This window comes from Podarcis vaucheri, assembly GCF_965113315.1.
Source record: "Podarcis vaucheri genome assembly, chromosome: 4".
In the NCBI taxonomy this organism is placed as follows: Eukaryota; Metazoa; Chordata; class Lepidosauria; order Squamata; family Lacertidae; genus Podarcis; species Podarcis vaucheri.
The window spans coordinates 48,153,477-48,178,305 of NC_138762.1; the positions used below are offsets into that span (position 1 = coordinate 48,153,477).

At 39.1% G+C, this 24,829-nt stretch overlaps 1 protein-coding gene across 21 annotated transcripts in view; it reads right to left on the minus strand.

The window, feature by feature from the left end:
- The window catches only part of ROBO2 (roundabout guidance receptor 2), an 810,838-nt gene that overhangs the window by 28,544 nt on the left and 757,465 nt on the right, over window positions 1–24,829 (minus strand). For 13 of the 21 annotated variants that reach the window (XM_082220699.1, XM_082220691.1, XM_082220709.1 and 10 more), the window contains 6 exons: window positions 24,398–24,525; window positions 19,861–20,142; window positions 19,392–19,517; window positions 17,449–17,605; window positions 10,970–11,230; window positions 4,560–4,774 (listed from right to left, as the gene is read on the minus strand). In XM_082220699.1, coding sequence (XP_082076825.1) covers window positions 4,560–4,774; window positions 10,970–11,230; window positions 17,449–17,605; window positions 19,392–19,517; window positions 19,861–20,142; window positions 24,398–24,525 — 1,169 coding nt within the window. The remainder of the gene's footprint in view (window positions 1–4,559; window positions 4,775–10,969; window positions 11,231–17,448; window positions 17,606–19,391; window positions 19,518–19,860; window positions 20,143–24,397; window positions 24,526–24,829) is intronic. The other 8 variants (XM_082220702.1, XM_082220695.1, XM_082220701.1 and 5 more) reach the window with 1 other exon arrangement.

Consider the following 24,829-nt stretch of genomic DNA (forward strand, 5'->3'; position numbering starts at 1 on the left):
AATGTGGTAGACATATTTACGAGGTGACAATATGCCATAATTGCAGTCTGAATATTTTAGTGAGTCTTTTATACAATTAGATCCCCAATGTACTATAAAGACACAAAAGACAAATGAAAGAGTAATAGAGCCTTGTATTTAACCCTAGCCCTAGCCACAAGTGACAAGGAAGTGTGTGCAGGTAAGTGAGCAGGCTGGTGGAAGAAGGAAGGGGTGCTTCACCCATCATCTACATCCAGCATAGAACCAAGTCTCCTGCCAGAGGAAAAATGCTCCTTCTTCTTTTGGCTCATTAAAAAAGCTGCAGTGATGTGCTTTAGGTTGAAATGCTGCTTATTATCATCATAAACAGGAAGACTCATAAAACAATGCCCACACATAACATTTTCATTCTGCCAGAAGTTCTGACTATATCTATGTTAGCAGTGGCCAGATTTTTGTTCTTTCTGTTTTATATCTGGGCCATACTATGCTTTAAAATAGACTGGCCCTCCTTTGGTCAAGGATGAATTTTTTAAAAATGGGAAATTGTAGCAGCGTAAAAGTTGAAACAAGGACAAACACCTGTTACTTTGGGACTCTTGCCAGACAAGTTGCGGTTAAATTGTGGTATAACATGTTTAGCATTGTTATCTAAAAGACTGCTTGTGGCATCTGTGAAATGTTTTAATGATTTGGCTACGCAAGAGAGTCTACTTCTTAATCACTGCACTGGCATTAGCCACAGGAATCAATGACATCAGCAATGGTGACAAGGACTGGCACACGTTACCTTTCTTCCCTGCCTTGTCATTGCAATGTCAGTGGCCAAGTAAATGAACCACAATAATGTCCTCTGAAGAATAAATCAGGGTTGCACCTGAAAGTAGTAATATAGAACACACAAGCACATAGCACAAGGGAGGGAAATCTGTCCTTTTAATTATTATTTTTTAAGCATTCATTTTACCGTGCAGGCAGTGTGGCAGACTTCATTTAGTGGAAATAAGGTGTTCATGGCTTAATATGAGCTCTGAGAAGGGGACCTGCTAGATTTTGTATCTCATAAAAATGGTAATGCAACAATTAGCAGGGTCATATTATAAAGCACAGATTTTACTCTAGCTTAATGGATCTAGGGATACACATTCATCAGCAAGGATGGATTTCGCATAAAACGACATGTAAATGAATTGATGACTGATCATAAATTAATTTTAGTGCTGAAGATGTAATGGAGGCACAGCAAGATGCCACTTTATCATAGTATTTTACTGCTCAGCAACATTTCAACAACTACTTAATGTTCTATGTGCATGCTAACAGCTTGAATAAATTTGACAAAATTTTGTGCCTTTCAGCAATATGGAGGAGAGAAAAAGATTGCAGGGAAAGATTGAAATTTCAAACAGAAATAAATTTGGCTAAGTGGCATAAATTCATTTTTCATTAATGTTTATAAATGCTTTGATGATGTTTGCATCTATAAAAAGTGTCAAACTTATATATTGCTTGCATTTTGTTCATTATAATGTTCTGGAAAGGAAACAAGTATATAAAATATAGATTCTACCTTATGTTTAAATGTTTAATTTTAATTGGGATACTGTTATTCATGTATGACAGTCAGTTTAGATCAAGGTCTAATTACCCAGTATCAGTAGTGCCTTTTTTTATTCTTGTATTAATCTTTTAGCATATTTCCCAAAGTCTGTTGGCTTCCATGTATGAAACTCCCCATATTTGCTTCCGTAGTAATTACAGCAAAGATTTCATGTTATCGTATCCAATAGTACAACGTCCACAGAATCTATGTTACATTGTGCTTAATGCATGTCCCAATATGTCTTTATTAAGGGGGGAAAAGATTTTATAAAACTTTTGATACTTAAACTGGATCTCCTATTTACAATGGTCTTAAACAGATCATAAGACAAGGACACAGCCTGCTTCCTCCACAACCCGAAAAACCATGATGTGGAGGGAAATGGAAGTCCTTCTGCCCAGCGGAGTGGCAGAAGGAATATTTTTGCCTCCAAAAGGAATTGTTCTTTATGGACATGGGTTATTAGAATCTTAATGCCCACCTTCAACTTCTTCTCTGGCCTCTGTGTCTACACTTCTGAAATATAGGTAGGGAAAAACAGACAGTGATAATCTTTGATCTTAAGGGAAGGGGTTTAGCTTAGAAGTAGAGCACATGCTTTGAGCAGAAATTGTCCCAGGTTCAATCCCTGATATCTCCAAATGGAAATATAGTCCTGTCGTAAACCCCATAGAACCTCTGTTGCCAATATAGGTAATATTGGGCTAGATGGAGGAATGGTTTGATTTGTTTTAAGGCAACTTCCTATGTTCTATTTTGCCTACCATATTCTTCAGCAAATAAATAAATGCTGAACTTTGATGCATTTGAATTATCAGAGACAGAAGGGTCTCTGATCTATTATGTAAATGAATAATCGCAGTGCAATGGAAAAGAAAGCATTCATATACAAGATTCAAAAAACAGAAAGTCAAATAAGCTAAATGAAGAAAATGTGTGGGATATTTCTTTGGCAACCAAGACTGGGATATTCTGAGTGTCCTCCTCCATCTTGGACCTGTCAACTTCATACTAATGGTAACAAAGAGAGTTAAGTCTTCTTTCCTAACTTGAACTTCACCCTTTGAAAAGGTGATTCAGAATCATGTTTGCTTTCTTTTATGATCACTACTTCTACCACTAATGAAAACAAGACACTGATTATGCTTTCCTACAGAAAGCATAAGGAGGCAGAAAAGGATACATAAGAAGATATGCAAATCCATTTGGTGTTGGCCTAATTTTTTCACCCCTATCACTTTGTTCCCTAAGGATTTGGCACAATAAAAAAGTATTAGCATTTTAAAAATAATGACGTGGGCAACTGAAGGCTTCAATGAGCAGTGTTGGTTTTTAAAAACCAGAATTTGTAATCAATATACTTGTACATTGCTAGGAAGAAAAGAGACACTGACTTATAGAAAAGCAAATATGCAAATCATGCACGCGTACACACACATATAAAGACTGACATATTAATACATATAAATGAACAGTATTTTGGTAGCAGGTTTTAAAATAAGTATTATCACTCTAAGACCTTTGATGGATTGCTACAGGAATGCTTCCCTAGACACATGCAAAAATGCACAGAATTACAGCCAGAAGGAGATTATGCTAAAAATTCCAGCAAATTCAGGTAAAGTGGCTTAACATACTTGTGCACTAATAAGCCAATCTTCCAAATTCAGAGACTTAAACTTGTAACTACATGTCTTCAGTTGGATCTGGATTTCAAATCACAGCAGTCAAGCTACAGTTCTTAAATCTTAATTAGCTTGGCAAGCAGCCTGGCCCCAGGGCATGGGGAAGGGAAACTGGAAAGTGGAAATAAAGCACCATTTCCCTTAATTCAATGACAAAGAGAGGGAGAGAGGGAAATCCGAGGTACTGAAGCTTCATTACTGTCATATTCCCACTCTAACTGGAAACTGCAATGTGTTTTCATAGCTGCAGTGTTTAGATAAGGACACAAAACCCCCAAATTCAAAACAACTTGCAAGGCACACGGAAGGAAGGCAAGTATTAAAAGACGCTGCATTAATCTGTCTTCAGTGAACAGAAATTTCATGAAGATATATTCAGAAATTAGTACTTTCCCATAAAGATCAACAACTGAGGAGATGTGCAATATTTTTAATGAGCTATATAGACCATGCATGCTTGGGCTTCAATAGACCTCAGTCAACCTAGATACAGTACGTTAAGTACAGGTCCAACATCAGTTGAAATGAAAGTCTGCTGAAGCCTAGAATGAGGTCATGATATTCATGTAAGAACAGCACTTTCTCGCAAAACGGAATGGTTGTCTATCTTCTACCAACAGCAGTTTTATTACCAATTCAGGCTGGGCAAGCTTAGTTTTTCCCCAGGTTTGACTTTGATTATTCTAGCTGTAACATCTCCAGACATGTGAGGAATAAGAAACAGTCAAGCAAAAGATGCTCGATTAATTAAATGGGATTTGGCTGAAAGGGAACAATGATTAAATATGTAGTGGGCACAAAATAAAGGTGTCACCACATAGCTGTTCTTTCATACTACAACTTGTTCTGAGGTTATTCAGAAAAAAACGTCTTCTGACATGCATCACTTTTACAAAGCCCCAAAATAAAATAAAAAACCTAGAAGCCTTTTTATAGATGTCAGCTTTTCATGTTGTTCCTGAGATACAAAACATTTTTTAGTCTAGCTGCTTTTGCTCTAGCCCCCGCTCCACCACACATGTAATAAACTTGCTTTCCCAGTAAAGTGAACTTTCTATGATTGATTTTTCTTTCATGTTTTTAAAGCTTTTTAAAATTCATGAATTTTCTTATCATTTGCAGCAAAGCAAAAGCATTTTCAAATCCTTTAACAGTTGTGAGCAATATTAACACAACTTTTTTAAATGCCACAGAAATATAGCAGAATAGAATACCCTTAAACGTTATTTTATTTAGAACACATTTTACATCTTTACTAAGCCGGTTCATTCTTAATTTTGTTTGCCTACCTGTCACTGAGCTGTCTAGATTGTCCATGCTGGAGCCTGGAGTATGCTCTAGTCCTCTCAGTGGTCTTGTGATTTCTAAAGCTTCTTCAATATCATCCTCATCCTCATCTTCATCCTCTGGAATATCTGTTTCCAAATCTGATATTAGAGATCCAGACACATATCCTAATGGTGGAAGTGGAGTCTGGGGTGGCTGAGTATTGCTTTGAATGTGCCTAGAGCAAAGGGGGGAAGGCAAAAGGGGAAAGCACTTTAAAAAGCTACAAGCATGCTCCAGTCATAAGCCATATACTGCACTTTGCTGGGAATAAGTCTCATTTAACTCAGTGGGACTTAAGATGTTTTAGGGGAGGGGTAGTACCTCTGGTGGGGGACACACCATGCTCCTTCTGGAGTAGTTTGCTCACCTTTGGTCCCCACCCTGCACGCAATTCTCACCTGTGGCTCCTAGAAGCTGTCAGCCTGTGGCAGCGGCCAAATCCCAAGAACGGCTTTAACTGGCTGGCTAAACCAGGTGAGGGTAGCTAATAAGCCTCAAGCCTTTGGTGAGTTAGGGACTTGCATATGAAGACAGGCTCCGACAGATTGAGCAGACAAGACCAGTAATGCGTTAAATGGTCAAGAAGGTGGTTTCTGCATGTGCTGGGGAGGGAAGTGAGGGGCAGATGGGGCTCCTTAATCTCAGAAGGTAGCTCATCTAGGAGAAGGGAAACTATTGACTCTTAAGCCTTGCAGGGTATCTTCAGGAGTAGAAAAGGCAAAGGAGTAAGCTCTCCACAAATCTGGAGTGGATTTGAATGGTGCCTTGTATGCCTCCTTCAGCAACTTCTGCAGCCAACCCCGTGTCCTGCTTTCCTTTGGACATCAGTGAGGTTGAGAAGGGTTTTTTTTTTGCCATTTAGGTAGTCCAGGACCTCCATACATACTGTCCAGGCTTGTGCCCCAGGTAACGCAGCAATCTGACTTCACCCCTGGAGGCACATTCCATTGTTTCTTGAGACAGACAGATGCCAAAAACAGAATAGGATTAAGCTGTTGAAACTCCATTTATAACAAATAGTGAGATTTAGGGTGATGTACTTAACACTTTCTCTGAAATCTCTCAGATTTCTATGTGCTTTTGCAGTCCTTTAGCCCATCATGATCACCACAAATAAGAAATGCAGGGCGAGTCTTTTAAAAGAGGACTCACCCTGTAGAAGCAGAAGGGGGGGGGAATGTTTCCAAATAATTTGTGGGTAGCCCCAAAACAACTTCACTCACATGACTATTTCTGCATTGTATAACCAATTGTTACCATGGATTCTACACTATTGTATGCCAACTGGTACAAAACATTATGAGGAAACGGAACAGTGGTTTTATCTTTAAAATGATGCTAGGGTCATGAATGAATAAGTACTATGGAAGAGGCCATTCCAAAGATATCAAAGAGCTAATCTCTAATATATGTTAGATATATTAGGCTAGAAATGTCAAGCCAGATATACAGCCCAGAACCCCTATCATTTGAGATTTTAGCTGACCTTATTCTTACTGGAATGCAAGAAATGACTACTTAAACAAATCAAACATTTATATATCAAGTTTGTGTTAGTTATCTTTAAGCAGTTGGCACATATAGTAGCTTAATTCCTGGGCTACTTTGACCAAAATGGTTGAGGCCATTTTCCTAACTCGAATATTAATTAACACAGTCTCCCACGTTGTAGTGGGAACTAGTAGAATAAAAATGCTGAAATGACTGGTGACAGGAACCTTAAGGCTGCATTATAAAGTTCCAACACTTTTTTGAGTCATAGGACTGGGACAACTGACTCAATCTTCTCACATTAAAGCTGAAATAATCTTGTATATACTTGATAGGGAAAAGGTTTGATATATTAATGGGAATTTCAAGATGAAAAATATCTTGGCGAGGAAACAGTCCTAGCTCAAATGCTGTGCTGCTTCCTTTAGTTAGGCTAGATCAGTGGTGGCAACCTATGGCAAGATGCCAGAGGGGGCACTCAGAGCCCTCTCTGTGGTCACACGCCGTCGTCCCAGCACAGAGCCAGCAGAGGGTGAGGGCAGCGTGTTGAGTCCTCAGCTCAACTTGGAAAGCTGAGCAGCCGCCTTCCTCCTTCTCCTCCTGCTGCGAGGTTGAGGCAAACACTGAGAGAGCTTGCCTAGACTTCACACAAATTCCCCAGATACAATGCAATATGGTAACCAGGTACTTCTTTCTTAAGGGCTAAAGAGAAGTCAGAGTAGTGGCAGCTACTGCAGATTATGCACCAATTCAGGTTAAATTGCCTTGTTGGCACTTTGCGATAAATAAGTGGGTTTTGGATTGCAGTTTGGGCACTCGGTCTCTAAAAGGTTCACCATCACTGGGCTAGATCAAAGATGGTTATGTTGTAATTAGGTTCCTGTTTTGAAGCTGCATAGCTTCCTAGGATGAAGAAGTCATTTGTGCATTTTACACAAGATACCCAGGGAAAGAATAGATATTTCTACACTAATTCCTCCTTAATGACATATTTTTAAAACAATAATCTATATTGCATGCAATCATTTACAGAACAGCCCTGATAAAATATTCTAGCCCATTCACTGGGAAATATCGTTGCTTTTTCTTAAGGTGCTGGCATTTTTATTTTTATTTTGCCTGTAAGCCTTTTGAAAATTATGAATATCACTGCATTTGGTTGTGGTCATTTAAGAGTACTGTATCGGCACATAATCATTTTATCAGATACAGCTAACTGATACAATTTATCCAATACTGAGTATGTAATTCCTCATCTTAAAAGCACAGATTACATAATGAGATTCATGATGTTAACTGACACCCAAAGTTGCACCTGCAGTTTGTATGCCACCACAGGAAGCATAACAGCTGCAAGGTACAGGCTGAAAGCATGCCAGGGCATGCATCTGTGTCCTGCCTGGCACAATTATACATTTAACCTAGACCTGAATTAGCTGATGCCTGGGCTTCTGGCTTGTTACATAAACAAGCTATATCCCATGGAGGAGGTGGCCTAAGCACCCTGTTGATTGGCTGCAGCTTGCAAACGAGGTTGGAGTACTGAAAATTGTCCAAGGAAAACAGCTGGCTTTGGCATTGGCAGAAAATTCATACAAGCCTCTTTGACCTATAATAACTCTTTCAGTGTAAGTTGTGGCCTTTGTATGTCAGGAAACATTCATTGGCACTATGCCATTTAGCAACTTTATGTCACTTAACAGCACATGGTTTCTTGTCCTGCTGAAGTTTTCTTTTACTTTTAAAATAATATTTCTACACGTTAAGATGTACAAAAAGCCTGTGACATTCTATTCTATAGTTCGAGTCTGTTTTGCTCTGTTTTTCAGTCCCCAAACAGCCTCTCATATAGGTGAACTACTTTGGTATCTTCTTCTCCCTTTGAATACCAAACCAGAATTCGGATTTATGCTGTGAATATTTTTAAGCAACTGCTTCCATAATCTCTTTTACTCAAATACAGCAGAATTGGGAGGTTATACTTGTCAATCCTTCAGCTTTCCCAGAATGGGATCTGAAAGTTTTAATTCCACAGTTTCTTTACTAATACAACCTGAAAGAGACATTAGGACTTTCCTCAAGAACAAGAGTGATATCCAGTTATGACTGATTTCAAAAAGCTTAAAGAACTACTGGGTGAGATCCTGTGGTCAGAAATACTCAAAGAGAAGGAAGTCTAAAATGGTGGGAGTTTCCTAATGGTGAAATATTGAAGACACAAATGCAGACAGAACAATCAAGAAAGAAAAGTGGGAGGCATCTAAAGAAACCGGTGTGCCTGCATAAGGAAATTTACAGAGGAGCTGAGATGTAAGAAGGGCATGTATAAGAAATGGAAGAAAGGACAAATCACAAAGTAGCCAACGGCTGGATGACAAGGGAGAAGGCAGAACGGCTTCACACCTACTTTGCCATTGTCTTCACCCAAAAGGAAAGCAGTGCACAACCTGGTGAACACAGAATAAATGATGCAAGGAGGGAGTTGCAGCCCGCTAGGAAAATAGGTGGTAAGGGAACACCTAGTTACTTTAAATGAATTCAAATCTCCAGCGCCTGATGAGCTGCATCCAAGGGTACTAAAGGAGCTTGCAGATGTCGTATCAGAAACTCTGCCTATAATCTTTTAGAATTCTTGGAGAACAGGTGAGGTCCCTGCAGACTGGAGGTGGGCATATGTTGTTCCCATCTTCAAAGAAGAATTATCCAAGTACCAACCAGTCAGCTTGACAACAATACCAGGAAAGGTTATAGAACAGATAATGGTTGGTTTGTGAGCACTTAGAAAATGATGCTGTGATTACTAAAACCCAGCATGGGTTTCTCAAAAACAAGTTATGACAGATGAATCTCATTTCTTTCTTTTTCTTTCTTTGGGATAGCATTAGAAGCTCAGTGGGTCAGAGGAATGCTGTGGACATAGTATTCCTTTATTTCAATGTGGGTAAATTTGTTTAGTGGCATTGTGGTGTTTATGCTTCTAACTGACAGTCCCCCATGATATTATTGCAGAGAAGCTGGTAAAATGTGGGCAGGACAAATTAACTGTTAGGTGGATTCGTAGCTGGTTGACTGACCAAACCCAAAGAGTGCTCACTAATGGTATCTCATCATCCTGGAAAAAGTGACAAGTGGGGTGTCGCAGGCTTCTGTCCTGAGACCGTTGTTGTTCAACGTCTTTATAAATGAACTGGATTCTGGAATTGAGGGGATGCTCATCCAATTTGCAGATGACACCAAACTGGGAGGGGTAGCTAGTACCACAAAATACAGAATCAGGATTCAAGATGATCTGAAGTGATTGGAGGCCTGGGCCCAAACTATCAAAATGAATTTCAGCAGGGACTAATGTCAGGTTCTACATTTAGGCAGGAAGAACAAGCTAAACAAATATAAGAAGGGGAACACCTGGCTTGCCAGTAGTACATGTGAAAAAGCTCTAGCGGTCTTAGTGGACCACAAGCTTAGCATTTGTCAACAGTGTGATACAGCAGCAAAAGAAAAGAAAAAGCTAATGCTTTTTTAGGCTGCATGAACAGAAGTCTAGAGTCTCAATCAAGAGAAGTAATAGGCCCGCTCTACTCTGCCTTGTGAAGAGGAGACTGAGATGAGATATGATCGTCATCCTCAAATATTTAAAGGGCTGTCACAATGAAGACGTAACTGACTTGTTTTCTTCTGCTCTTGAGGCTAGGACCGAAACCAATGGCTTCAAGTTGCAGGAAAGGAGATTCCAATTAAACATCAGGAAGGACTTTTTGATAGTAAGAGCTGTCTGACCACTGAATGGACTCCCTTGGAAGGTGGTGGACTCTTTTTCCTTGGAGGTTGGATGGCCATCTGTCATGAATGCTTTAGGTGAGATTAAGAGCCTGGATAGCTCAGTTGGTTAGAGTGTGGTGCTGATAACACCAAAATTGCAGGTTCAATCCCCGTATGAGACAGTTGCATATTCCTGTATTGCAGTGAGTTGGATTTAGATGATCCTCAGGTTCCAACTCTACAATTCTATGATTCTATGAATGGACTTCCACTGGAGCAATGAGACCTCATTCCTCTCCTTTCAGATGCAGCCCCCCTGCATGCTATCCAAATCTGTTCCAGAGGGCTGGGGGGACATTCCAGGACAGATGCAGAAGGTTACAATCAGGAAGAGAGGTAAGGAATGCCTACTCAAATGACACTGCATTTCACCCATTGACTTGTGGGCTTTGATGGTTATTTTTCATCAGTCAAGATAACTTGATGTTATAACATCCAAAAATGGGCGTGTTTTACTGTATGGTTACAGAAGTCTTCATTAAATTACAAGTTCCAAAAAGTACAACTTAAGGTATAACAGTGCTTAGGTTCATGGCCTGTATAAGATAATTATTTTGAAGAAAAGAGATCCTCTGTGTGTGTGCTTTTTAAAAGAAGCTAACTGAGCTAATCTTAAAATATTTCATGCATTTTTAACATATGGTCTACGAATGAATTTAGTAAAATATATCTCTGTTGATAACTATTATAAAAAATACAGATTTTAAATGCCTCCATAGTTATCAATATCCAAGAAATGTTCATGGGTTCAAAATCCAGCAATGTGACATGCAAACTCTTTCCCGTCAGGTTGCAAAGGAGTCAGAAGCTACAGCTGACAAAATCTTTTTGTTAATTGGTTACTAAAGGCACAGGCAGATCCTTCAAGATGAGAATTACGTTCTCAAGCGATGTGACTTCCGATGTTTTTCATTTCCCAAATAGTATCTGGGTCTGCCACATTTACCATGTTTGCTTTGTATCTGTGAGGACAGCATATGAGAACCTGCTAAAAAGAAAGAAAGAAAGAAAGAAAAGAGACTTCAAAAGACAGCAGTGGCTTTGTATCTGCCACATTTACCATGTTTGCTTTGCTATATCAAACTGATAGGCCCTGGTAAGTTCATCAAGATGGGCTTGAAGCATAGGTTGCATCTCCTCCCGTGGAGAGGGCGTGAGCGTGGCAGTGGACTGCTGCCCAAAGGAGATTGCCGGGGAAGAGGCCACTCCTCGAACAGGAGGTGTAGGAACTCTATCATCTTCCTCTTCAAGCTCATCCTCCATTCCCTGATGCAAATATGTCTGGACTGGTAAAGGTGGGCACCAACCATCACTGTCATACCTAGAATAGAAATGGTTTAGGTTTAGGCTATATATAATTCATTGAAATAATGATACTGTATATTAATACTGTATGCACAATGGGGAATCTATTTCGTGTTATGAAAACAACAACTAAGAAACTTGAATAACCTAAATAATACCTGAATCAATAAAACCAGACACAGACTCCCCATTTATTTCAGCAAAGCTAATACTTAATTTCACTCTTTATCTTTTTGATAAAGGGCAAAAAGGTCCCAACCAACAGTGATACCGAATAAAATCTATTTGTTAATCTCATTTCTAAATGAAGCAATTTCTTTCAAGAGCAAAAGAGTAAAACAAAACAAAGAACATGTCATTTTCAGTACCAGTTATTATATATTATGTTGGTATTCCAAAAATCTCTAAAGTTAAATCTGTGCAATGTGGATAAAAGGATACAAGAGGGCTGATCAAATCTGATCAGTCCATCAGTTTCCCTGTTTTTTGGCACACTAATTTGAAAGCAAGTTCCACGGACTACATGGGACTCACTTCTAAGTAGATGTGCAGCTTTGGGTTGCAATCATGAAAAGGTTTGTTATAACAAAAAACTCAGATGGAATTCTGCTGTGCAATCAGTTACCAAGCCTTATGCAATAGTTTTCCACAGAAAATCTATCTGCTTCTTTTTTTAAATTGATACAGCAAAAAAAGAAAAAGAAAACACAGATACAGAATTACACACAAGAATAACAAGAAAGACAAAATTTTCTTAACAAACAATTAAACATAAGTTGGTCTTGACACTATAGACCCGACCTCCTGTCTATTCCTTATTTCAATTTCATATTACTTATTGCCAATACACACTTTTATCATAATTTAACTTTTTTTTAATATATCTTAACTCTTATGTCTAACTTGCAACTATTACTGAAGTTCCTTGAATGCTGCAACAGAGTTTAAACTACTGTAATTATATTTCATATATTCTTTTGAAAACCTCCCATTTTGAAACAAATTCCTCTTTTGGTTTATTCTTTATTTTTTCTGACAGACCATCTAATTCTGCATATTCTGTCAGCTTTTGGATCCACCATTCATGTATAGAGGGAATTTCAATACTCTTCAATTTTGCCAGAATGAGAACTCTTGCTGCCGCCGTAGCATATAAAAAGATACCCTTCATTTTTTGTGGAATATTCAAATCTGTAACTCCCAGGAGATAGGCCTCTAGTTTTTTCTTAAAAGAGATCTTTAGCATTTTTTGCAGCTGTGAGTGAATACTCTCCCATAATAACTGTATTTTCTTACATAACCACCACATGTGGTAGAAAGTTCCTGAATTATCTCCGCATCTCCAGCAATTACTTGGCACATTTTTATACATTTTTGAAAGTTTCCAGGGTATTAAGTACCATCGGTATTGCATTTTTAGAAAGTTCTCTCTAATAGTATAACAATTTGTGTATTTCCAATTGTTCTTCCACAAATTTTCCCATTGGGACATAGTTATTGAACGGCCAAAGTCTTGTGACCACCTCACCATGGCCGCTGTTACCTCCTCCTCCTTGACTTTCCAGTCAAGGAGGAGTCAGTAAGTTTTGGAAAGAGTTTTTCTTTTAGAATTTACAAGATCAGATTCAAATCGGAAAATTTCTGTTGAGAACCCCTTTTGTTTATCAGATTTAAATTTTTCAAATATCTGGTGGTATTGGTCTGAGACGTATTCTCTTACTTCCTCGAAACTTTTTAAATTTAGTTGGTTATCTTCGTCTTTTAAAAGTGTTTTATATGTTGGCCAACTTTCCTGGGTATTTTTCCTTTTTACAGCTGTGGCTTCTATTGGAGAAGTCCACCACAGGACTTTAGGCTCCATCAGATCTTTATATTTTGCCCATAATGCAAAGTGTGACTTTCTAATTCAAGTCATATTAAAGAAGATTCTGACTAAACATCAGGAAGAACTTTCTGACAGTAAGAGCTGTTCAACAGTGGAACAGACTCCCTTGGGAGGTTGTGGACTCCTTCCTTGGAAGTTTTTACACAGAGGTTGGATAGCCATCTGCCATGGATGCTTTAGTTGACATTCCTGCATTGCAGAGGTTTGGACTAGATTATCCTCATGGTCCCTTCAAACTCTAAGATTCTATTATTCTATTTGAGGAGGTGGGAAGCTCCAGTAACAATTACTGTCATTTGTCCTTACTGCTCCCTTCCAAAGTGTCTCCATCATCATTACTTTGCTTTACTGCCAGTCTTGATCCTCAAGCTCTTCTTAGTTATTGAAGGGAATGGGGAAGAGAGTTTTCATTTATTCAAATCATTCTTTAGGTAAAGGGATTTTCATGGTAATGAAATATAAGGATATTAAATTGTCTTTTTTCAAGAGAGCAACTATAAAATGTTTTGCTTCTATTTGCAAATCCTTTTCATTTTAAATAAAACATTGGCTGATTTGGTTAGCAAACAAAGCAAACAATGCATTCCATAACTTATTTTTAGTGATCTCCATTACAGTTTGAAAACCCCACGTTTAGGAGTAACAGAAGCATAATGGTGACGCAACAAGCAGGCAGTAGTATCGGGTGGAATGAAAGAAAAGCATTACTGGTGACAACCCTTAGGCTGATGTGGCTACTGAAAGGGACGCAGCAGAAAGACCAAATTGCATTTTGTGGTGCTTAATATTTCTGGCCTTCCCATTTCTTCCCAAGGTCAGGCACTGGCATCTAAATGCCCTGATCACACTGTGACCAGGAAGTAGCAGCCAGCTGAAGGTCTTGCAGTATGGGTTTGTCTGCCTCTCCCACTTACCTGCTTGTTACACAGGTATTCTTTTAATAGTCACGTATATTAACTCTTTCCCTCATATTTAAAAGTCAGTGGAATAAAATGGAAAAGCTTCATTCTTCCTGTGCAAACTTTACTTATTTTTTCCTATAAGGCACTTGCCTTTTCAAATTTAGCTTTCTTCTTCTAACAATGCATATTCTGGGGCAGGGAGAACTGTGCTCATTATCACTGCAATATTATAAATAACTGGAAAGTGTAACTGAAAGGCAAACATTGTAAAAGCTATGGCTGAGCTGTGTGAATCTTGAAAGTATGCTGTCAGCATCACTGATTACTTAGCTTTAAATAACCAGTGTTGTCTTGGTGACAAATAAAATTCTCCCCGCCAAATAATAGATACTATACACAACTGAGAAGCCAAGACCTGTGTCACAAAGGTTTCTCTACAGATAATGCATCAATTTACCTGTCTTATTTATCATTGTGGTGTCTTAAAAATATATGGGAGTTATTTGTCTTTTATTGCACAATTATCTGAGCTGAGAACAGCAAATACATTAAAGTGCAAATATCGTTATTGAGGGTGGTGGGGGGGGAGAGAGAAGATAATTATTAATCAGTACCACTTGAAGCAAAGTGTCTTTCTTTGTGGGTAGACCAAGTGCCCTCTTGAACAAACATTTTAAAGGCAAATAGGAATCCTGTTAGTAGAGTATTTTGGGGTGAAACAGATTCTCTAGAATCATTTTAATCAGAATTTAGGCCTGGCCACAGCACTGTGATTGCTTTGTGACCCTGAATAACTGATAACCTGTGCTGAGGGAAAGACAAGGTATGTGTACCTGTTACCTGACAACTTTTTGGCTTTCAATACCATTGACAATGGTTAACTTCTGGAGAAGGAAGCCGGGTTGGCAGTTGGCTTTGTGGTGGTCCCACTTTTATCTACTGTTTGATAGATGTTGCTTGGTTTTGTGGAGTCTAGTGTTCCATCTCGCCAACCAAGCTGTTTTAACATCTACATGAAGCTGCTGAGTTGCATCATCTGGAGTTTTGGAGTGCACTGTTTTTCATATGCTGATGACATTTACCTTTATCCCCCCCCCCCCTCTACAGCTCAAGCAGATGTAGCAGTAAATGTACTGACACCAGTGTATGTCCTTGAAAATGGACTGGATGGGAGTCAGTAAACTGAAGTTTAATCCAGACAAGACTGAGACCCTGTCTGGGAGACACTGAATGGGATGCATTCTGTTCTAGGTGGGCCACACTCCCCTTGAAGGAGCAGCTTGGGGGAACTCTTTGATCTGATATTGTCACTGGAGACCCTGGCACTCCATGGTATCAAATACATCCTAGCCCAGCTGCAACTTTATAGGTATAGCTTTGCTTCAGTTGCCTATGCTCTGGGCTCCTAGGCTGGGTTATTGGGACGGGGGAAGGGGCTTTGGTTTTCACCACTTTAAAAAGCAAACAACTTCTTCAAAGTTCAAGGTTCTTCCAAGTAGCCCTATTTTGGTCAACCAGCCAACTTACTTAGCTGCTAGTATGTATGATTATTGTTCTTTTGATTCCTTTCAAGAACACTTTAGGCAAAAAAAGACAAGAAGTGAACCCATTCACAGTCATCAAGACTGTAACACACAGCTGCTGCTGCTGCTGCTGCTGCTGGGATGTTGCATTATACAGGGACACAGCATTTTCTACACTGACTGCCAGCAGCTCTCCAGAATTTCAGACAGAAATCCTTTCACGAGTTTTCTTGGAGATGCCTGGGATTGAACCAAGAAACTTTTGCATGCAAACCATGTGCTCCAACAGAGCTATGGTTCTTTCACTAAATGTGTATGAATAAGTATGATGATTAGTGGACTGGGAATATTCTGTGTTAACTGAGCTGAGAATGTGTTGTGTTCTAGCACAGGAAATTTATAACGAACTATTGTTTCAAATAACACACCCATATTTATAGATCCTTTCTGTAAAATTTAAATTCTACTGGGGTTTATTTTCACAAGTTCAAGAACAAAATGACGCTGAATTACTGCCAAAAAGATGTCCCTGGCATCTCTTGCAAAACAAGCACTAAGGATAAGTTGAGTTACAGAGATTTTCAAAAGAAAAATATTTCTCTCTGTATGTGAATGCACATGGATTTTCTACAGAAAATCTCTGTGAACACACAAAGACATACAATGCACACCCCATATCAATTACAACTAGTTTAATGCTGGCACAAGCCCATATCAAACAAATAAACAAAATATTTTCCCCACCCCAAAAGCTATGGTGAGAGCATAAAGAGAGGAGGCTGGGTCACAGATATGCTTTGTCCAAGCTACTAGACTTTGCTAATAGAAAACTATAGGGAGAAAGTTAACCCCAAGCCAATGGACAATATTTGGCCAAGGTTTTTTTGTCCTCCCCCCTGTACCGCAATAATGTGGCTTCTGTATTAGCAATTTTCCAATAGCCAAGCAGGAGATGGTGCTGCTGAGTCCCATTGGAGATTATTGCATTGTTTTCGCTAGAGTATAGTGAAGGGACAGTGGCAGTGTTCCTCGCAGTGTATGGCCTACCATCCAGTGTAGTATGGATGTCTGAGATGGAACCTTAACACATGAGGGCAGGGACAGGTCAGCTGCACAATAGTGGGGGGAGGCCAGGGGCACAGCCCTGCCCCACCGCCCCTTCCTGCATTATCCTTCTTGTAAGCAATGCATGAAGGGGCCGTTAAACTTTGGAAAACTTGTTGTTGTTGTTTAGTCGTTTAGTCGTGTCCGACTCTTCGTGACCCCATGGACCAGAGCACGCCAGGCACTTCTGTCCTCCACTGCCTCCCGCAGTTTGATCAAACTCATGCTAGTAGCTTCAAGAACACCATCCAACCATCTCATTCTCTGTCGTCCCCTTCTCCTTGTGCCCTCCATCTTTCCCAACATCAGGGTCTTTTCCAGGGAGTCCTCTCTTCTCATGAGGTGGCCAAAGTATTGGAGCCTCAGCTTCACGATCTGTCCTTCCAGTGAGCACTCAGGGCTGATTTCCTTCAGAATGGAGAGGTTTGATCTTCTTGCAGTCCATGGGACTCTCAAGAGTCTCCTCCAGCACCATAATTCAAAAAACTAGGAGGGATTCAAACAACTATATAGTATGAAAAAGGAATGTCCAAAATTTACTGCCATAAACACATTGTATTGCAGGCCCATTGAAGATTGTATTATCTTACTATTGGCAACAGTGTGTACATGTGAGGGTGCATCCAACAACTGTATTATGAAGCTGTTTGCTGAGCTACACCTAAAAGGCGTTCTGCTCCACACATATTAGTCCCCTCATATCCAAACACCAGAATCTGATTGGGGTAAAAGGCCTTACACACATTACACACCACAGCTGTGAGATATTGCATTCCACTACATTCAAAATGGTCCTTCCCCCTCAAAAAAGATACCTTACCCTCCTTCTTGCTGATCCACACCATAGTGTTCTAGTTCTGTGCCTGGAAGAGGCTGTATTGGAGGGGGTGGGAGTGGAACGTTGGCCCAGTTAGACCCATTATTTTTCTGAGGTTTGGAAGTATTTTTGTTTTTCTTTTTCTTCCCTCCTTTCCCACCTGAAATCAAGAAACATTACAGAAGTATGAAGAAACAAACTTGACTATTTATATTTCCTGAAAGAGCTCTGATTCCAGATGGTACACTCAAAAAAAGAAAAAGAAAAAAGAAGGGAGAAGAGAGGAGTATTTTTATCTTAGCAACATCAGCAGCAACATGTTATAGTTGTCATAAGGTTATAAATAATAATAGGGTGGAATGGAATGAAAATAGTCTGTATAATTGCCCGGAATTACTTCTTTTTATTTCACACACTCCATATAGCTTAGTCACAATGAAGCATGCGCTGAAAAAAAGTTAAAATGTACTTGCTATATCAAAACTGTATTTATTGATTTATTCACGTCTGCTCTAAGCCTCCGTGCAGTCATTGTTGGAAAAAATAATAGACTGCAGCAAACTCTTTCAGATAGCAAATCGCAGTGTATTCATAATACCATTTTGCATAATCTCCCTCCCTCTCTCTTTGGAAATGAGTTGTTAAGGACACATCCAAAAACTTTACTGTTTGAGTTTCTTTCTCTTTTCATTCACAAGGCCAAATGTAGTTGTGAAAAATGTAAATCGCAAATGTAACTGGTTTCTTACTGAAATCATACAGGGACATTCAATTGAAAAGTATGGATGAGTTATTTTTGTAATATTTTATGCCCATGTAATTCAGTGGTCTTTTCACTCTAGAGAAAAAGGACATATGTTATAGAGAATTGGAAGAGGACCAAATAAACCAACACGGAAATGAGGATTCAAGGAGAAAAGAGATAGATGAATAAAGGATAATTTTAGTTAACATATAAAACAATGTGATAGACAATTAGGGTTATGTAATGAATCCTGAGAAGGAAGAAGGCAACAAGGCACATGAATATAAATGACCACGAAGTGGAACATGTATATGCGCGTGCACATTTGTATGTTTGTAATAAAATAAACCGAACATTTGGACTAGGAACTGAAAGCATCACAGGGACTTATAGGAAAATAAAGCAGAAGAGCAAGGGCGGGGGGGTGGGGAGAAACAGTGCTGGAATGGCGAAAGAGAAGCTATTGTAAACTAGCCTCATAACATATTTTTAGAATGTATTAAGAAAATGGCACAATTCTGCACAGAATAATTTAACACAGAAAATTTGCTGCTACTCTTAAAGCTAGGTAATCCATTTTGCAATGGTAATGTGCAATAATTATAATATAGCATGCAGCATAATACCTATACTTTATGCTTGTAGGCAGCTCTGAAACTTTTAGAATGATCACTATCATAAGAAGCTTTTCTATCAATTCCATTATATTGCTATGGGTGGATTTCTTGATACGCAATAGAAATATTGTGAAATCTCAAAGGAGTTGGGGGCTTCAATAATGATACAACCAAAATATTAACTTCATCATGAAGCTCCTCAGAGAAGGACAGTGCTGTAAAGTGAAGATTGATTTACGAATAAAGTCAGCACTGTGCCAGAAAAGTGAGAATGTTACAAAATAAAATTTCCAATCATGCTGAAATACACAGGGTACAAAGGCTACAAATATTTTCTTATTATCTCTAAATGGGTTTCTTGTTCGGTTAGGGCAAATAAGGCACACTTCTTTTTTATCAAGCTCATGGTTTTCCAGATGATCGTGACACATTCACATGTGTCTAAATGGAAGGCAAACTGCAATATTTGAACACAAGCTCTGAGTACAGTGATCATTCTTCCAAGGTTATAATTAGTTTGCATTTTTTTAGAGCTTCTTACAAGCACAAACACTTCTCCTTACACGCATTGTATTGAAACCAACCTGAGAGGCTGCCACTTCTTTCTGAGCTGTTGTGAGAGCTGGTGGTGCTGAAATCCTGTGACTGGTTGTGTGGCATTCTATTAGACAATCCCTCAGCCAATCGGTAGTCAGGGATGTAAAGTAAGGCTAAGGGTTAAAGGGCAAAGGTCACAGTGCCATCATGTGATTAGTTTATAGCACATGCACAACATGCAGTTAGCTGGTAAACAGTGGGTGTGGCAGGACTGTGAAAAATATTTAAGTTAATATATTCTAATGGTAGCAGGGGTGGGGAAAAGATAAGCTGTGATACTGGCAAAAGCTAAAGCAAACTAAAATCGTAACACAATATAGTTTGTTGCATAAGTATAGGATACATGCAAGGTATGCAATTAGTTAAGGGAAATGGGAACAAAGAAGGACAATTTTCTACTGTGCACAAGAGATTCTTACAAACAATTGTAATAAGAAAAATGAGAACTAAAATCACCATTGTTGCCTTTGCTCTGATCAGGCAGAGAATAACCAAATCCCATTAGGTCACTTTTTTGCTGAATCGAACTTTTCCACTGAGGATCTGGTAAATCAACTGCCAATTCATGGATGCTGTTGGAATGCAGTATTTGTGTTGTGGCGTATGGGGTAGCCTGTGTTATTTGGCTGGAACTGTTGTAACTAGTTTTGGTAGTGAAGTCAATGCTGCTGTAAATGGCTCCATCAGAAAGCATTGTGGCAGTTTTATCCCCTTGACCAGGCACCGGAGGCAGCACATCTGTGATGAAAACAGGGAAATGAAACAAATCAACATGGGAAAACCCCAACAAGAAGTTTTAATATAAAAAATAAATGTGTCATTCTGCACGTTTGCATTTCAGCTGAGACAGTGTCCATGAGCCAATGGAGGGAAGATGATGTACAGCCATCGCCTCGCTATCAGCATCTGTGACAAACTTTCCACTTGTCCTTCACGTCTCACTGCCTAAAACCATCTTTCTTCCATACCTTCAGCTGTGAAAGTGAAGTTTGGAATATTTCTGTCCTGAAGAATGTTTTCAATTGTTCATTTCATGTCAGAGCCAATGAAACTGTCTGTGCTCCAGGGAAATGATGAAAGGAGTCACTCCACAAATCACAGAAGAAACCATCTCCCTCTGCTTTCCCCCACCATCAAGAAAACACCTTATGAGTATTGCACAGAACTGAATGAACATGGAACAATCCTCAGATAATTCTTTTCAAGATATGCAGAGCTTAAATGTTTTTTTCTTTTTCTTTCTTTCTCTCCTGCTGAACATTATCTGGCTTTATTTCTGAAGTTAGCCAGACTTTTTTCCCTGACAATAAAGAGGGGTGAAAAAGATATGAATAAATCATTTTGAAATGTGTCAAGATTTCAGCAGCTCTAAAGAGAATTAAATGATCAGTCAATTATTTTGCTAAACTAAGCCTTTGAAACTGAAGGGTCATAAAAAGCCATAAAAATATTAAAATACATTTACATGATATCTAGTAAATATGTCATGTGTTGAACCAGGGAACTCTCTCACCCATTTATCTATGTCAACCTTCCACAACATGGTACCCGCTCCAGATACTTTAGACTACCACACCCATGAGCCATAGTCAGCACAGGGAAGGCAGATCTAGATAAATTAATAATTTTAATCTTTTGGTGTGCTGAAGACCTGATCATGTATCTTCACAGTGGCAATCTCTGACACCATCTCTGACAACAGGTTCAAAAAGTTAATGTTCCTGACTAACGAAGGTATACCAGTTGCATAAGGCTCAATGAAACATCCAGTGCTGACAGAAATGTTGAACAAATGCATATATCAAGCTTCTGAAGATGAACAGTGGACAGAGCTTAACTATTGTGTTTACAGACTTTAATGAATACTACACGATTATATCAGATAAGAGCATTATTTTGCAAGTTGGATGTTAAAATAACTTGGTTTGGTATTTACCTTAAAATGTTACTTAAAGGAGGTTCCTATTTCCTTGCACAAGTTCTCTTCCCTGCACTAAGCCAACAGCCCATATTTTCTCCTTTCCCATCAACATGCAGGTTTTTACAGAGGACTTAGTTTGAAATCTCCCTGGTCAGAGACTGACTGCTCCTTGTGAACTACTGCTAACAGTTAACAATTTGGCTCCAGTTTTCCAGCAAAAGTGCTCTGGGAGTCTTCCTCTCAGCTTCAGCTGCCTGCAATTTCAGCCCTGTTGTCCTAAGTCAGGCATAGGCAAACTCGGCCCTCCAGATGTTTTGGGACTACAACTCCCATCATCCCTGACCACTGGTCCTGTTAGCTAGGGGTGATGGGAGTTGTAGTCCCAAAACATCTGGAGGGCTGAGTCTGCCTATGCCTGTCCTAAGTTTTCATTCCTTGGACAGCTAACACTTGCTGCCACTAGAGCTTCTGCTGGCTTCTTTAGCTCCAAACTCAAGACTGACTCTTGAATTGCTGTGTCTGCCTTTTTACACCCTTCAACCGCAGTGTTACAACCAATCAAAACCTTCTCTCTGACAGTTAAATGGAACATCCACTGAAGGATCTATCACAGACTGACCTTTTTGATCCCACTGTCTAATATAAAACAATGGTCTCTAATGCCTACTGACATACCAGAAAAACTCAAGACACATATTCACCTTCTATGTAACTGTATCAGTGTAGTGGTTTCTTGACAGACCAACAGCTGTAAGATTGCCTGTACACTCTCTCTTAGGCCTCAATTAAAGGTAATTTGCCAACCTTTTACCTTCATTCAGTTAACTACTCACAAGCCAGATGCTTTTTAAAAAATGCAATAATACTATTACACATACATTTACACATTTACTATTACACATACATCACATTTATTCAACTATTACTTCACAATTTTGCTGTTTGTCCAAAACCATCATTGTTAAGTACCATTGCATATATACAGCTTTCAACCAGGAAAAATAATCTCAAAAACTAATGTAAAAGGCAAATAATAATAATAAGGCAGACTTACTAAATGTATTTAAAAATAGCATGAAAAACATGTTATAAATGCTAAGTGGGAGGGGCAACAAAGTATCATGGGGCAGGGAAGTGTGTTTGATGGAGAGTGGAATGTAAATTTAATACATTTATTTATTTTATTTAATGAAATTCATATACTGCTTTATAGCAGCAAAAATGATTTAAATGGGTGCTGAAAAAATACAGTGATGGTGCCTGCCTGATGTCAATAGGCAAGGAGTTCCAAAGTGCAGGTAGTGCCACACTTAAAGAACAATTGCATACAAGTACAGAACAAGTATGGTAACACCTTGAACTTTGCCTGGTAACAAATCAGCCAGGAGGGGCAGGGGTCAAGTGGAGGGTATAGCTGCCAGTGCCTGGTCCACATCAACTGACTGCATAAGCTGAAATCAATTACATCACTGACTCTGCCACTGGAATTGAAAGAAGTGCAGAGTCAAGATCACTTTGATGTCAAGTGACTTTCTCTTCAAAGTGTGTAGCCAGTTGGCCACAGCAGGTCCTCAAATGCTCCAGAAGTCCCTCTCCCACAGTGGAAGTCAGTAATCTCTGGATCATCCAAACTAACTCTGTGAAGAGGTGTATGTGAATCTGAACTTATGGTATGGTTTACCTCTGTAGATTGTGGGATGTATAAGATTGATATAGCTATAATATGACACGACACCCTCCATTATGAGCTTTGGTGACCCTGGAACAATCCTGGTTCCAGCCCTTGGCCAATGGGCCATTTGGGCATATCCTGAATTCACCCACATCTGACCTAAAGATTAACACATGGAAATTTAGTTTTCAAGTACAGGATACTCAGCTCCTCAGCGGTAAGGTGATTTGAAAGCAGATAGCAGACAAGGATACCCAGGTTCAGATAATGGCTCAATATCAAAGTCTTTCACCCTTTCGTTAAGCAAACAGGATGGCCAGCTTAGCCATTTTTCGAGGTGAGGATTTGGCAGGAAGTTCTGAAAGGAACTATGGAAATTGTAGAAATTACTCAGTTCACAGCCCTCTCCCCTCTCCAGTGGCATGCCTTGGCAAAAAGGTATTAAAAACCCATTAGATTCAAAGGTTAGTTAATTTTTCCAAGTCCAACATGACAGCATTTACCCAGCGCTCTCCACGATTCAGCACACTTCTGCTTTGCTTTAAGGACAGGTATATTTCCCTTCTGCCCCCCACCCCCGCCCATCCACTTCTTTATGGCAAAATTGTTATGCTCTTTTACTCTTTAATGAATGTGTGTTTATATTGTAGAATTTGCTACCTACTTAGACTGTAACTTTGCTGTATGAAACAGCATTTATATACTGTTACTCTTATTTTATATAATAAACCAAGCTTTGCTTATTCCTTTGTGTGAGAGCTTCTATAACAAGTGAATGTCATAACTCCAGCAGAAGATCCTAAACCTCTCAGCCATGTCTATATGAACATATATGAGTGCTGGCTGTGGAAAGGTGAGTCTAGGTACACACTTGTAACAACTTCTCCGGCTGACTACCAGAGGATTCAAGCTCAATTCAATGGGTCACATTCAGTTCTGCATGAGCAAAGTAGGATTTCATCTTCCATTCCTCTCCCCTGCAAGTCTCCAAAATCTGTTTTGGATGGTCTGTGTCCTAAAACCTGTTTCACTTGTGCAACAGCAGCACAGGATACAATCCAATATAATGAATGTGTAGCATCTTATGAAACGGTTAAGCACATTAGAATAGCATAGTCATTCTGCTAAACTATTTCATCTGGTTTAGAAACAGTACTCAAGTTCTATGGAGCAAATTCAAAAGACTTTGCAGAATCATAGACACATGTCCATAACCCCGCCCCCTAAACACTAATTTTCCTTTTTTTCTTAATTGATGGTCTTGTTTTATTGCTATGTGGTGTTCTTCCTTTTAGCTATCTATATTTCCAAATGTATTCAAATAACATTTCATGTAAAAAATGGATAGTCCTGCAAATTATTATTATTATTTTTTGCTAAAGCATTATGAACAAACCTACCTCCACGTCCAAAGTTTCCAAGATCATTTGGCCCACTAGTGCTGTTGTTTACAGGCAGGCTGGTGGCAGGCCAAGAGTCTGCAAGCCAAGGATAACTCGGGTCACTTGCATTTAACAGGCCTGGTCGACTGAAGAAAAATGAACATCGAAATACATCTGTGAGAAACTCTTTACAACTGCAAACTGAAGAGACTTTATACATCTCTCTCAACAATAAAATTTAAAATTTATTTCATATTAAAATTGTGAAGGCTTTCTTGATATAAATGATTCCGCAGTTAATTGGAGTTTTACACAAATTAGCACTGTATGTGGAAGTGGAATCAGTTACAAGTCTGCTAGAATCCAAATGAATTCTGTAGTTCATTTCAAAATAAGGAATAGGCTGTACCATTGAAGGATCCTAAACTAGGGATGAATGATAAATTACCA